Below are 14,099 nucleotides of genomic sequence, written 5' to 3' on the forward strand. Positions count from 1 at the left end.
TCTATTTCCTTTGCCAAGTTAGGGAATATTTCTGTCATTTTTAAATTCCTTTCTCTCACTCTTCTTCTGGCACCTACATGATGTGAATGTTGGTATGCTTGCTGTTGTCCCAGTGGTCCCTTAAACTATCCTCACTTGGGGGTGTGGGGGGGTTATTTTTCTTTTTGCTGTTCTAATTGGGTGTTTTCTGCTACCTTATCTTTCAAATTGCTGATTAGATCCTCTGCTTCATCTAATCTACTGTTGATTCCTTCTAGTGTATTCTTCATTTCAATTATTGTATTCTTCATTTCTGACTGGTCCTTTTTTATGTTTCTATCTCCATTTTTATATTTCCTATTTCTTTGTTGAAATTCTCACTGAGTTGATCTATTCTCCCCCTAAGTTCATTGAGCATTCTTATAACCAGTGTTTTGAACTCTGCATCTGATAGATTGCTTGTCTCCATTGTGTTTATTTATTTTTCTGGAGTTTTGCCCAGTTTTTTCATTTGGGACATGTTTCTTTGTCTCCTCGTTTTTGGCTGCCTCCCTGTGTTTCTATGTATTTGGTAGAGCTGCTACATTTCCAAGTCTTGGTAAGGTGGCCTTATGTAATAGATGTCCTGTGGGGCTCAGTGGTATAGCCTCCCTAGTTATCCTAGTTGGGTACTGCAGGTGTACCCCATGTGGGGGCTGTGTGCACCCTCCTGTTGTAGTTGAGCCTTGATTGCTGTTAGCACCTCAACTGGAGGGGTTAACCCCCAGACCAATTGGTGAGGTCTGGCTGCAACCACAGTGGAGGAGCTACTGTGCAGGAGCTCACTCCACAGAGCAGGACTTGCTATAGTGCACCCCCTTGAGTGTGTTGCTCACGGAGGTGGTGGGGTGGTGCTCTGGCATGGTCTGAAGCTGTTCACTGGATGTGCTGGCTCTGGGGCCTTTCCAGAAGTGTAGGCCAAGGTTAGCCACTGCCTGTGCTCTGGCTAGTGCCACCCAACATGAGCTATAAAGTGATCTGCAGAAGGTTGTCACTTGTACTGGATTTGGAGGTGCCTGAGAGAGGCAAAGCTAAGAACTAGAGGCCAAGCTGCCATTAGTGCAAGGGTTATGGGGCATGTCAAGGTCAGATGCCACTTGTTTGGTGTTTGTGAACCTTTGAGAGGTTTTAGAAAAGTCTGCAGCATGAGCCAAGACAGGCCTTTAGATGGAAAAGCCACTGGAAGCAGCGTGGGTGAGCCCACAAGTTGGGTGGGACAGGGTCTCAGGAAATTACCTGGTTGGGGTGAACAATGTTACCCAGGTTGATGGAGACTCAGATATGGTGCCCACCTCTGCCTATAGGGGGAAGAATCTGAAAGGAAACAATGGCTTTTGCCAGTACTTCTGTCTGGGTGGAAAGCTGCTCCTCCAGGCCTCACCCTGAAGCCAGACAAGTCAATACCTCTCTATGTCCCTGGTGCCTTAAAAGCGAGTTGCTGCCCCTGCACTGGAGGGACCATCTTGTTCCACATCTCTGCCCCTCCTACCAGTCTCGATGTGGCTTCTTTATATCCTTAGTTATAGGACTTCTGTTCAGCTAGACTTCAAGTGGTTCTCAATGATGGTTATTCTGTAGTTTAGTTGTAATTTTGATGTCATGGGAGGAGGTGAGTGCTGCATTTACCTACTCCATCATCTTGACTGGAAGCCCTCCTAAGAATTTTGTGTTCATAAACAGTCCAGCGTAAATATATAGGCATTCTAGAAAGAGATTTGACAAGGTTGTTCTTTGGGCAATGCAACATATAAGGAGACTAAAGCTGTTTTAGAAGCCTGTCAAGTATGACCTGTTTTATCATTCTATATGTGATTAAAAATCACAATACTGAAGATGAAGCAGAGAAAGCCAAGGCAATGTGTAAGCAAATGATACATACCCCAACCGATGATGCAGAATTTAAGGATGTATTTTCGGATGTAAGTATTAAACACTTTGACAAGGGCCAGATACATATGGAATGCTTCTAGGCCCATCCATGTAAATGAGACCAAGAGAAAATAATGCAAAAATACAGCTGCCGAGATGCAGAGGCCTCGTGTGTCATACAGAGCAACCCATGAGTCCAGGAGGAAAACCAGGTTCAGCAGGAGAAGAGCTGCACAAAGCTGGATAAGAATTTTGGAAGGGTAATCCCTCCGGATCTTTCTAAAAGGAAAGGACAATAAAAGAATTAGCATCACATTCTCTTTGTGCGTCTATATATGAGTTTTAAGCAATTTAATTTTATTCTTTAGTGAACCCCTATAGTAGTCCCTGCTTACCTAATAGGAATACGTTCTAAGACCCCCAGTGGATGCCTGAAGCTGTGGATAGGGCCAAACCTTATATATACTATGTTTTTGCTATAAATACATACCTATGATAAAGTTGAATTTATAAGTTAGGCATAGTAAGAGATTAAAAGATAACTAATAAAATAGAACAATTATTCTATTATGACAATACAGTAATAAAAGTCATGTGACTTTCTATATTTTTCAGTTCAAACCTATTCCTGGATCTGTTAACCATTCCTTACTTGGCTTGGTGTCACTTGTTTCAGGAAATCTCTTGCTAAAGTCTTCATACAGTAGGTTCAATCCTTTCTGGTGCAACATGTTGCCATCAATCAGAACACGTTTTCTGTTCACGTCTTCCACTCACAAATTTAATGCCTTTTGCATCTTAACTAAGCACTTGTCATGCACTTGTGGCTATACCTGTTATAATTTGAGGTATGACAGCAAAACTAGCACAAATTGATTTTCTTTCTTCATAATTTCTCAGACAGAAGATTCGTTCTTACTGTAGATCTTAGCAACCTCAGCATACAATTTTTTCTTGACTTATTAAGTTGAAAACTTTTAGGAAGCACTTTAAAGCTTCTCTTTCGCATATCTGAATTTCCAACATCCCTACTCTTGTGCTTTGGAGCCATTATTAAGTAAAATAGGTGTTACTTGAACACAAGCACTGTGATAACCAAGACGACTACTAAATGACTAATGGGCGGGTAGTGTATACAGTGTGGATATACCAGACAAAGGGATGATTCATTTCCTGGGCAGGATGGAGGAGTATGGTCTGATATTTCATCATGTTACTCACTCAGAACACTGAGCATCTTAAAATTTATGAATTGTTTATTTCTGTAATTTTCCATTTAATATTTTTGGACTGGAGTTGACCACGGGTAACTGAAAACTGCAGAGAGCAAAACCGTGGATAAGGGGGGACTATTGCATATGGGTAAATTCTCTCTCGTTGAGTATGTCTGTAGGCATTAAAAGCAACAACAAAGGAAAAATCTAAACAGAATCATTGGTGGAACCATATGGAAAATTTGTGTTTGTATTTCTGTGGAACCTTTTACATGCTGACTGTTGACCCATCCTTTTAAATAGTTTGTAGTGGAATCTACTGAGCAATACCCACCCCTCATTTCTTCCAAACTACTTCTAGAAGCATTGCTGCTGCTTCTCATACAATAGGTTCCTATATTCAGATCTTTAAAACATAGCCAGATTTCCCTGTTATCTTATGTTATTAGTGAAAATGAGATCATGGAAAGAAGAGTTTATACTATACCTAAATGAAGCAGGCATAGGAAAATACAGCTAATTGATGACATGTGCATATTTATATGTGTGAAATTAGATCTGGTGAAATCATTCTGAGTAATGGTTGGCCTTATGGTAATTTAGTCTCATTAATAATATTTTCAAAGGTCCACTAAAAGATCTGTATTCACAGCTGGATCCTAAGTCTGGCATTTAAAGTAAATTTGTGCATTTCTTGATCAGGGTCCAAAATCTACATTTCAGAACTTACATATGTTTCATTTAATGTAATAAAAATACATATTTTCTTCTTTTCTAACAGAATTTGTTGGAATTCCCGCCCCCCCAAAAGTGACCAAAGGGACCCTTCTGTAAGCTGAGAAAGAGATGCTATTACTTGGAATATCATTCTTGCTTTGACTTACAAAGCCACACTTATCAAGTATCTATATTTTTCAGTGAAGCTTTACATTCTTTTTTCTTCTTCAGCCGACATGTGTTAATATATTAATCTTTTATGTTTGCTAGGTATGATTTAGAAACACATTACATTAAACATAGCTCTTATTACATACATGAATCTATAGTCTCTTTCAGATTTAAGCTATTGGGTTTTTGGGTCTTCATCCATCTTTCATTTCACACTTAATGTCAACTAAGTACCAGGCATCATTTTAGGGTACAAATATGATTGAGGCACAACCCCTGTCTTCAGAGAGTGTATAGATTAATGGAAGGAAACAAGTGTATAAAAAGAATCATGAAGTTTTACATATAGGTGCCTCTACTAGATGGTTGTACAAGATAAGGTAGGCAAAGGAGTGCACTTAATTAATATATTTTGGCAATGGAGGTGAGCACTGTATCATATCATCCAAGTTTCCAGTTGTGGATACTCACTCAAAGGCTATGTAGGTTATAAGAGTAACTGACAGAAAAATTGATGAAAGCCCACAACCAATATATGTGATAAACGTGAGAGCCATCATTTGAGCCGCTGGCAAGGATGTTCGAGATAGGTCCTAGAAAATAAAATATTGTTTTCAAGACCAAATATTTTTAAGTAAATAAAAGAATCATAACTTAGATTGATTGAGTATTCTAAGTGTCCATCCATAGTTTATTCAATAACTGGCAAGGTAGCCACAATTATTATCATTAGGTAAAGATAATGAAATTGAGGCCTAGAGGGATTAAGTAAATTGTCCAAGGTCACACAGCTACAAAGTGGAGGAGCCAGGAACCAAATTCAGGTCTGGCTGACGCCAAAGCCCATGTGCTTAATCAGTGTCTTATGGTACACTAGAGAAGCACTGGGCTAGGAATCTAAAGACTTGAATTTGGCTTTTAGGTCTTATATTTCTTAGTTCTATGACTGTGGACAATCACCTAACAAATGAGTCTTAATTCTGACTTCATTAAAATGACAATAGCCATGCCCCATTATACCTATCTTACAGGACTGTTGGGGAGATTTAAATAAGATAATTTACATTAATGTGTTTTATAAAAATTTAAAGTGCATTGCAAACTAAACAATTTTATTACCCACTTTAACCTGAATTTTTTAGTTCTCCTAGCTATTTAAATGAGTAAACCTCAAATGTAAAAATAGAATGGGAAAAAATACTTCCATGTTCAAGTATTTTCCTTCAAGTACACTTGCTTATTAGAAGAGTAATTTAATTGGTCAATAACTTTGCCACAATGTCATATCTGCTGATTTATCAAAGTCATCTAGCAGATTAGACATTATGTTATGATGCCCGACTACCCCTCAGACCCAGAATCTAAGGCCAGGTAATTTAGGATATTACCAGTAGGACTCCAAAGCTTGTAAGGTGGCTGCAGCTACAGATGGTTTCATTCGGCCTCCTGTCTTTGACAGAGCAGCCATTGGATGACCAGCCTCCTCTTCCACCTGTTGGCATTGGGAAGAGTATTTGTTCCATCAGCAAGGCCACAGCACTAATGACTGCCCTTTCTCCCTTATACCCCCTCCCCGCACACACTCAAGACTTTGAAAAAGGTATGACTGGAACCTACCATTTCTGCTCAAGTCCCAAAATACGCATCTTACTGTTAAGTCATCCTGCAGTAGAAAGATACATCACAAATAATTAATTTATTGTACTGAAAAAAGAAAAGCAATTGGAAAAATAACTATGATTTTTTAAAAATTTCAGAATCTCATTCTTAATTTTTGGAAACTTCTTATTTTACACTGGTCCCTAGGAGCAACTAGGGAGTCTTATATAGGTCAGCACTTCTTTTTTTTTTTATTGCTTAAAGTATTACAAAGGGTATTACATATGTGTCCATTTTTCCCCCCCGCCCTTGACAGTCCCCTAGCCTCCCCTATCCCGCAGTGTCTTATGTCCATTGGTTATGCTTATATGCATGCATACAAGTCCTTTGGTTGATCTCTTACCCCCCTCCCTCCTGCCCCCCAACCCTCCCCGGCCTTCCCGCTGCAGTTTGACAACCTGTTTGAGGCAGCTCTGCCTCTGTATCTATTATAGGTCAGCACTTCTTAAACTCAGCAATTGTGCGTAAGAATCACCTTGAGGCATCGTTAAAATGCACATTCTGATTCAGTGGGTCTGGAGTGGGGCCTAAGAGTCTTCAGACTCCACTTTGAGTAGCGAGATGATAGATGATGCTCAATGTGAACTGAACTGTTTTGTTTTTGTTTTTTTCTCTTTGGAGGTGAAAATCAGACCTGCAGCCACAGATTGAAATGCACTGAAATTTGGCAGTTGATAAGAGCTTGTTTTTGCATTGTTCCTTTTGGAGATTAGGTGGTCAGTTATTAGGCATGCTAAAACCCAATGGAGTGACTAAGTGATTCTAGTCTTACACACTGCCCTAACTGCGTTTTTAGGTTCTGCTGGATCTCCTTTTTTTCTGGCCAGTTCTTCCAGGTATAGTTTGCACAAGGTGTTTCTGGTCAGTGAACAGCCCAGACAGGACTCTCCCACCTGGCTTTGGTCGATGTGCTTTAATGTAACTGTCACGTTTCTTGTCAAGTTCTTGACAGTCAGGTTCGCAACACTTGATGATATGACATAGCTGATCAGAGAGAGGTTCTCCAGAGAAGGGTCCTAGCACACAAAAGAATCAATAGGATGGCAAGGGAAAACGAAATGTTATCAGAGAGTTTTAGAGCTTGAAGGGACCTGAAGGACTATTTAGTCCATATGTTTATTTTACAACCTAGGTCAGAAATTGAGGGTCAGGGGATAAAGTGACTTTCCCAAGAACCATAATTAGAAGCAGAGCTTGTTGTACTCTACAGTGCTCTAAATACCATGTTAAGTTTCACAAATTGACCTAATAGGGCCTTCATGAATATTAAAGGGAACATAACATTAAGCCATTTAATATATGTGCTGCCAAAGGGAGCACGACATTAAGCCATTTAAGCTGCATGTCCTTGAGCAAGTTACTTAACCTTTCTGTGCATCCATGTCCTCATCTAGAAAATGGGAATAATATATAGTTTAATAGTTTCTTCCTCACAGAATTGTTGAGAGTATTAGAGTTAACATTTCTAAGAGCTTAGGATAGTGCTCAGCATTGGTAAACATAAATTATCAGTTATCGTTATGTATCATCACTAGCACCCCTAGGTCCTGTTTAAAAATAAATTGCAGCTTTTCGGCAATTCTTTTTACTTATACCAGGCTTAAGATATATGAGGATTAAAAGAAGCATAAGTTCCCCACTCCCAAATAAAACTTAACCCAAAACCAGTTCGCGGAAACTTTACCTGAAACAGGGCAGGTGTTTCAAAAAAGTTGAACTGAACCCTGGAAGCTAGCTCTACATCATTAGCTGGTAAATTACTCATCAGGGATGAGGGCAGAGAAATAACGCCAATACTATTCTCAGGAGCCTCAGTTTCCAGAGAAACCTGAAAACCAAGTAAAAGATAATAAAAATGTCTGGGGCTGATATAATAAGGAGTTAGAAAACACAACAACTACTCAAGATGAAGAATCATGTAGGGGCATTTATGTGTGGTGTCTCTATGTTTAATCAGTTCTTCTTATTTCTCTGCTGCAAAATTAGAGAGGACGTGTAATAGGGAGAGGAGGCCTTGGAGCAGGAAAGAAAACATTTTAAATATACACAGAAACAGTCAGAAAGTATAGGATATGATATGTCAATTATATTGCAATAAAGTTGGGGTGGGGTTGCAGTATAACTGTAGACCCCAAGGAGACCACAGAAGCAACATACCAACTTGGTGACTTGTTAGGACAAAGTCTTCATAGAACCACGTGCACTAAACTTGTAAAAGGATGACTATAAAATTAAATTAATAGGCAGGACTTGGTTTTATGTGGGTGTTTCCAGCCCCTAATCCCTCTAATAGGTGGATAGAAAACAATTAGAAGCAAGATTGCTATTCAGTACCACTATTCACACCAGTGTAATCATAGCACTTGTTAAAATATTGGAATGGGTTGATAAGTAGTTGATGCCCCTGCTATCTCCCAACTATCTAGAACCCTCCACTGGACACTTCCCACAACATACCTCACCCCAACTTCCACAATAAAACTGCTAAAGAGTTAACTCTAGGTGCAACAATGACCTCCGAGACCAGTCAAAACCAATGCCCTTGTTTTTATTGATTTTATTTTTTTCAAACTGTAATAGAACATTTATTGGGAAAATTACAGAGGTAGAAGAAGTACTTCCTAGAAGAAATGGGCTTAGGAAATGAGTTATGGAGGTAAAGGAAGGGTCCTTGGAGTTTGGGAGTGAGGAAGCTAATGGTGCCTGGGGAGGGGGAACGGGAAGGGAAAGGGAAAGGAATGGGCATGCTCCCTGGAGGGGAGCTGTTTTTATTGATTTTAGAGACAGAGGAAGGGAGAGGGATAGAGATAGAGAAACATCAATGAGAGAGAAACATGGATCCGCTGCCTCCTGCACACCCCCTACTGGGGATCAAGCCCAAAACCTGGCATGTGCCCTGACTAGGAATTAAACCAGTAACCTCTTGGCTCATGGGTCGATGCTCAACCACTGAGCCACACTGGCTAGGCAATGTTCTTTTTTTAATTCTGTGGTGACTCATTGTTCTAGATGTTAAATATTTTTAATATCATCCCTGACTATAAGCAGTAATTGCTTCAATCATATACTCATACATATATAAGACTCTATCATATATCATGATATATTATATAATGTCATATACAAGAAAAGGCTGTTTCCACATTAAATTAGGATATACCTGAAGATTTGTAGGGTCTTGAGCAGCAAAGGTAGTCGTGTTGAAATTACTGGAATTCACTCTGATCACGGCCAGAGCCAAAGAAGGGGAGGTTAGACTTATGGTCTTGGTTGAAAAATTCAGCTGTAAACCAATGCCATCCACTACTTTTAGCAATCTGTAAAGATAAGTGGCAGTTCAAATTCAACACTCCCACTTTGTTTTCCCCAGTCTAAGCAGAAAGAATACAGAGTAGCAACTTAACAAGTCATTATAAAACTCATTGTGGGAGAAAAATACTTGGCTGTAATTAATCATGTAAGAAGCATTGTTATCACTATAGGGTCAGTTTGCTAAGTCATACCTTTGGGCCAGAGGGGCCAGCAAGGCAGGTGGGGAATGGAGGAGTTTGCTGACTTGATTTATCATTTCTCCTGCGAGGTTAGGCTCCAAGCTGCCTAAGGACAGAGTTTTCTCCATCTGAGTCACTTGGCTCTCAAGGTCAGAAACAGTGATGCTGCTGGTATGAACAGTTTCTACAACAGAGAGCCAAATCATTTTATGAACACATAATGAAAGAAATCATTAATAAAAAGAAACATACACCTTGTGATCTAGCAAACCCACTGCTATGTATTCACCCCAGGAAAGTGAAAACATGTCTTAAGAAGACATGTTCATGAATGTTCATTGTAGCCTTTTCCAGCTTTGTTTCCAAAGTGGAAACAAGCCAAAATGTTCATCAACTGCAGAATGGATAAACAAACTGTGGTCCACCATACAATGGACTACATTATTCAGTAATAAAAAGGGATGAGCGACTTATATGTGCAACAACATGTATGGATCTCCAATGTATTATGTTAAGTGAAAAAAAGTCAGACTCAAAAGGTTACACACTGTATGATTCTCTTCACATGAAATTCTAGAAAAAACAAAAGCACAGTATAAGGAAACAAAACAGATTAGTGGTGGCCAGGGGATGGGCAAAGTTGGTAGGAGGTTGACTACAAAGGGATAGGAGGAAACTCTGGGGGTAGTGGAAATGTTATATATCTTGATGGTGGTTACATGACTGTAGTGTTTTTCAACCTCATAGAGCTATAAAATTTTCATTCATCCAAAAGAACTGGATAAATTTTACTGTGTGTACATTTATACTTCATGTATACAGTGTACATTATACATTGACATCTGTAATACTGTCAACAGTAAAAAATATATTTAAAAAGAAGCGTAACTAAAAAAATATGTAAAAGCATATCTGTGTATTTAGTGTATATTCATACAAGCATAAATGTACTTATATTTAATTTATATCATGCATACAGGAATTTATATGGGTAACTAGAAGTTACCCTTTTTTGTGGAAAAGAGAATGTTATTAAAATTACCAGCTGTAAGCCTGATTTTTAATAGTGTTTTTAATTGGGAAACAATGATACAGACCTAACAACAAAAAAAGTCTCTTAATTTGACCACTTAACATCCTATTTCTTATTTTGCATGTTCCTTTCTAACCTTTATTCATATGTTATAATATACTGTTATAAACATGGTGTGAAAGCTATTTATTATTATTTTCACTTCACTCAAGACTTGAGAAATGCCCCTAAGTTTTTGTCTAGCTGTTCTTATGCACAGTTGTGTAATAGTCATTTTGTTATGTGAGTCATTGTGAGAATATCATATTTCACCATCCCTCTCTTATGGAAACATTAAGTTATATCCATTTTTTAGCCACCAGATAATACCCCAGCACATCTTTTATGTATATGCTACTTTGCTTCCTCATTGCCTGAAACTCAAGTCTCGGGAGTGGAAGCACAGTCGTAAGAGGCCACCTTGCTGGCCTTTCTGTGTAGCCTGTTAGGTTGATTCTAAGGATGAAAGGGGATAGCTTTGGAAAGGTAGACAATTTTAGGCTCAGGCTAATGAACTTTAATTTTACTTATTTTTCATCAGCCACTAGACTAGAGCCCCAATGACTTTATATGGCCTAAAATGTCCATATTTATTTTTAAAATTACTTAGAGAGAGAAGTGCAAATCTGAAGAAATATCAAGTCATTTGGCAGAAGTCTAAACCTCTTGGGGATGCTGGCACGGCGGTGGAAGGGGCAGGGACCTCAACCTGAGCTCCAATCCCATGTCATCAAGAATTTGATTTTGCCTTGAAACATCTAAATTCTAGAGCAGCAGTTCTCAACCTGTGGGTCGCGACCCCTTTGGGGGTCGGCTAAGACCATCGGAAAACACATATATACTAACATATTGTTTTGTGATTAATCACTACGCTTTAATTATGTTCAATTTGTAACAATGCAAATACATCCTGCATATCAGATATATACATTACAATTCATAACAGTAGCAAAATTACAGTTATGAAGTAGCAACGAAAATAATTTTATGGTTGGGGGTCACCACCACATGAGGAACTGTATTAAAGGGTTGTGGCATTAGGAAGGTTGAGAACCACTGGTCTAGAGGAAGACCTGCTTCTCACTCACTGAATTGAAACTGGAGAGTGTCCAGAATTCTTTCTGCTTCCTTCCTTCTTCCCTTTAGCCTTTATCCCTAAACCTACTTTGTTTCTGGGGAGCCCTTTGCAGTTTCCAGGGCTTCTCATGTATGCCACTGTTCTCAACCAAGTTCTGTTAGTGTGATTATTTTTATCTTTAATTTAATAGGCTGAGTCAGGAGGAGCAAAATGGCTTATCCCAGATCACACTGCCAGTTAGAGCCCAATGCAGACCAACGACGGGCCTTCTGAATGTTTTTCTCTTCCTTGTGGCTACCTTGGCTCAGTCCCAGCTCTGTCACTCTGTGACTAACTAATTTTCAAGAACACCAGTTTTTATTGTCTTCCGTCTAAATGGAGTTACTGTGTTTAACAGTTCACAAGTTTTCTCTTCAGAATGTTGAAAAGAGTGACCCCAAAACATTTTGTAGGAGAAAGAAAACTATAAAATAACTCAGCTCAATAAAATGAGATCTGTGTTTGCCTCAAAGCTATTTCTCCATTCTATGAATGCCTGGAAGAAATCTCTTGAAATAAAAAGATATCATAAAAAGAAAGGATCAATGTGATCTTATTACAGATATCTTCATTTACAGGCTGGCAGCTGCATTTCAGATACCCAGAATTACAACAAAATTAGGAGCAGCTTAGCTCTTTATATTTACCTGTCTTGTCAGGAGGTGTGCTGGTCATGATGACATTCACCAGGGCAGACGTGGTGGGAATGGGAAGTGAGGATTTCCCAGGTAACAGGGTGTGGGAAAGATCAGTTTGGGAACTAGGGGTTGAGATAGTTCCAGATTGGGGGAGCTTATCAATGGTAGGGCTAGAAGCTATGGGAGTTGAAGACTGGACAGAAGGAAGGTGAATCACCCCTGTTGGGCTCTGGGAGATGACAGCTGGTTGATTTAGAGGCACAGCTAAAGAGAAGACACTGGAGACCTGGGAAATAGCTGTGGCCTGAGGAGCAACTGGGATAGAATTGCTGGAAGATGGGCCATGTGAATAACCACCAGCGAGACACGTAATTGGATCCTGCAAGTCACTAAAGGAAAGAATCAGAGAGATGCATGTGAGACAAATGAGCTACAGAGAAGTGAATCTCTTCCTCTGGCAACCATATGATACCACCCAGAACCCTGGGCTGCACCCCAGACCAATAACATCATCTCTGAAGGTGGGAGGCAGGCATCAATGTTTTTAAAACTCCCCAGATGGTCCTAATGTGCAACCAGGCCTGAGAACCACTGCGCTATAGTCTGGACCCCTACTACTTCAAGTGGAGTCCATGACCCAGCAGCATTTGCTTCACTGGGGAGCCTGTTAGAAATGCAGAATCTCAGGTCTTGCCCAGACCTGATCAGAATCTGCATTTTAACAAGATCCTCAGTGATTGGTATTTGCAGTAATGTTTGAGAAGTGTTGAAATTGAAAGCCCTTATTCATTGTCAAATTTCAACAATTCCTTAGCCAACATGGCGATTAAATATTATTTTTATTAGGAAAAGGGTCAGCATGTTTGCTACATACCATTGCAGTTTTTCTAATTCTTCTGGGGAGGAAGGGCAGGGTATTCTGACAGAACAGCAGCACTGTTCTGGAGGAGACAAAAGGAAAGAGAAGAAAATGCATGGTTAAGAATAAGGCAAGATAGAAGCTCAGATCCATCAAGTATTATGGTCCTTACACTGACTACATTTTAGAGAGCATTTGTCTAAAACAGGTGATAAAATAAATTGGATGGCATTATACTGAGTGAATCATTTTGGGGAGGGTTATATGCACACAATATCAATCACTCTTCAGCAATTTCTAAGAGGAATTCAGAAGTAAACAGATCCCAGTGGCAAGTAATTCAACACTCCAAATAGATCTCTCCTTCTCAGCAGGGTTTATAATGTTTTCAAAAAGTATACTGAAATTTTATTAAGAAAGACAAGCCCGGCTGGTGTGGTTCAGTGGTTAAGTGTCAACCTATGAACCAGGAGGTCATGGTTCGATTTCCAGTCAGGGCATATGCCTGGGTTGTGGGCTCGATCCCCACTGTGGGGTGTGCAGGAGGCAGCCGATCAGTGATTCTCTCGCATCATTGATATTTCTACCTCTCTCTCCCTGTCCCTTCCTCTCTAAAATCAATTAAAATATATTTTAAAAATAAAGAAAGGAAAAATCACCTTTTAGAGCTCCCTAAAAACTGCCCAAGGACAAATGAGTTAAAGTAGAAAGCTGTAACATATGTAAGTTTATTAATTATATCTTCAATTTTAAAAAGAATGCATCAAAGCCATATGAAAACGAACACAGCAACATAGAGACAACTTACCCATTGGGTGAATCTTTACACTTTTCAAAGCCATCATTACGGCACATATGTTCCTTGTCTTATTCAGTTTTATTGTGAATGTACAATTTAGTGTGCTATAAAGAGAAAAATATACAACTAGAATGTTACTAAATTGAAAACCTATCTACATATTTGTAATTGCTTTTTCAAACTTAGAGTGAGGAAAAGAGACAGTGACAATGTTAACTTGCAGTGTCACCTATAAGCTTGTAAACACCCAGCTACCATGGTCTGAACTCTATCCAAAAGATTTTATAGGATAAGAAATTTATAGGGGTTTACATTCGTAGAGGTTGCAAAGCAGAGAGGCTCTGATCACATATAGCTGCTGATTCATTTTGTCTGCCTGCACAATGAACAGGCAGGGGTAACACTTGGCTGAAAACACAAGCATCTTGACAGCTAGAGTCTTACCCCCAGCTGTAGGCATTTGAGTTTCCATTGT

At 39.3% G+C, this 14,099-nt stretch overlaps 2 protein-coding genes across 3 annotated transcripts in view; one reads left to right on the plus strand and one right to left on the minus strand.

Moving 5' to 3' along the window:
* Positions 1-14,099, plus strand: part of PDHA1 (pyruvate dehydrogenase E1 subunit alpha 1) — a 313,772-nt gene that overhangs the window by 18,870 nt on the left and 280,803 nt on the right. The gene's annotated exons all lie outside the window — the stretch shown is intronic.
* ADGRG2 (adhesion G protein-coupled receptor G2) overlaps positions 1-14,099 on the minus strand; it is a gene marked incomplete at its 5' end in the record, with an annotated part of 71,012 nt that overhangs the window by 13,587 nt on the left and 43,326 nt on the right. For both annotated transcript variants that reach the window (XM_081081167.1, XM_081081166.1), the window contains 11 exons: positions 1,898-2,166; positions 4,461-4,582; positions 5,378-5,481; positions 5,607-5,652; positions 6,542-6,664; positions 7,333-7,476; positions 8,809-8,965; positions 9,152-9,323; positions 11,976-12,355; positions 12,841-12,907; positions 13,634-13,728. In XM_081081167.1, coding sequence (XP_080937293.1) covers positions 1,898-2,166; positions 4,461-4,582; positions 5,378-5,481; positions 5,607-5,652; positions 6,542-6,664; positions 7,333-7,476; positions 8,809-8,965; positions 9,152-9,323; positions 11,976-12,355; positions 12,841-12,907; positions 13,634-13,728 — 1,679 coding nt within the window. The remainder of the gene's footprint in view (positions 1-1,897; positions 2,167-4,460; positions 4,583-5,377; positions 5,482-5,606; positions 5,653-6,541; positions 6,665-7,332; positions 7,477-8,808; positions 8,966-9,151; positions 9,324-11,975; positions 12,356-12,840; positions 12,908-13,633; positions 13,729-14,099) is intronic.

This window comes from Myotis nattereri (genome assembly GCF_964212035.1).
Source record: "Myotis nattereri genome assembly, chromosome: X".
In the NCBI taxonomy this organism is placed as follows: Eukaryota; Metazoa; Chordata; class Mammalia; order Chiroptera; family Vespertilionidae; genus Myotis; species Myotis nattereri.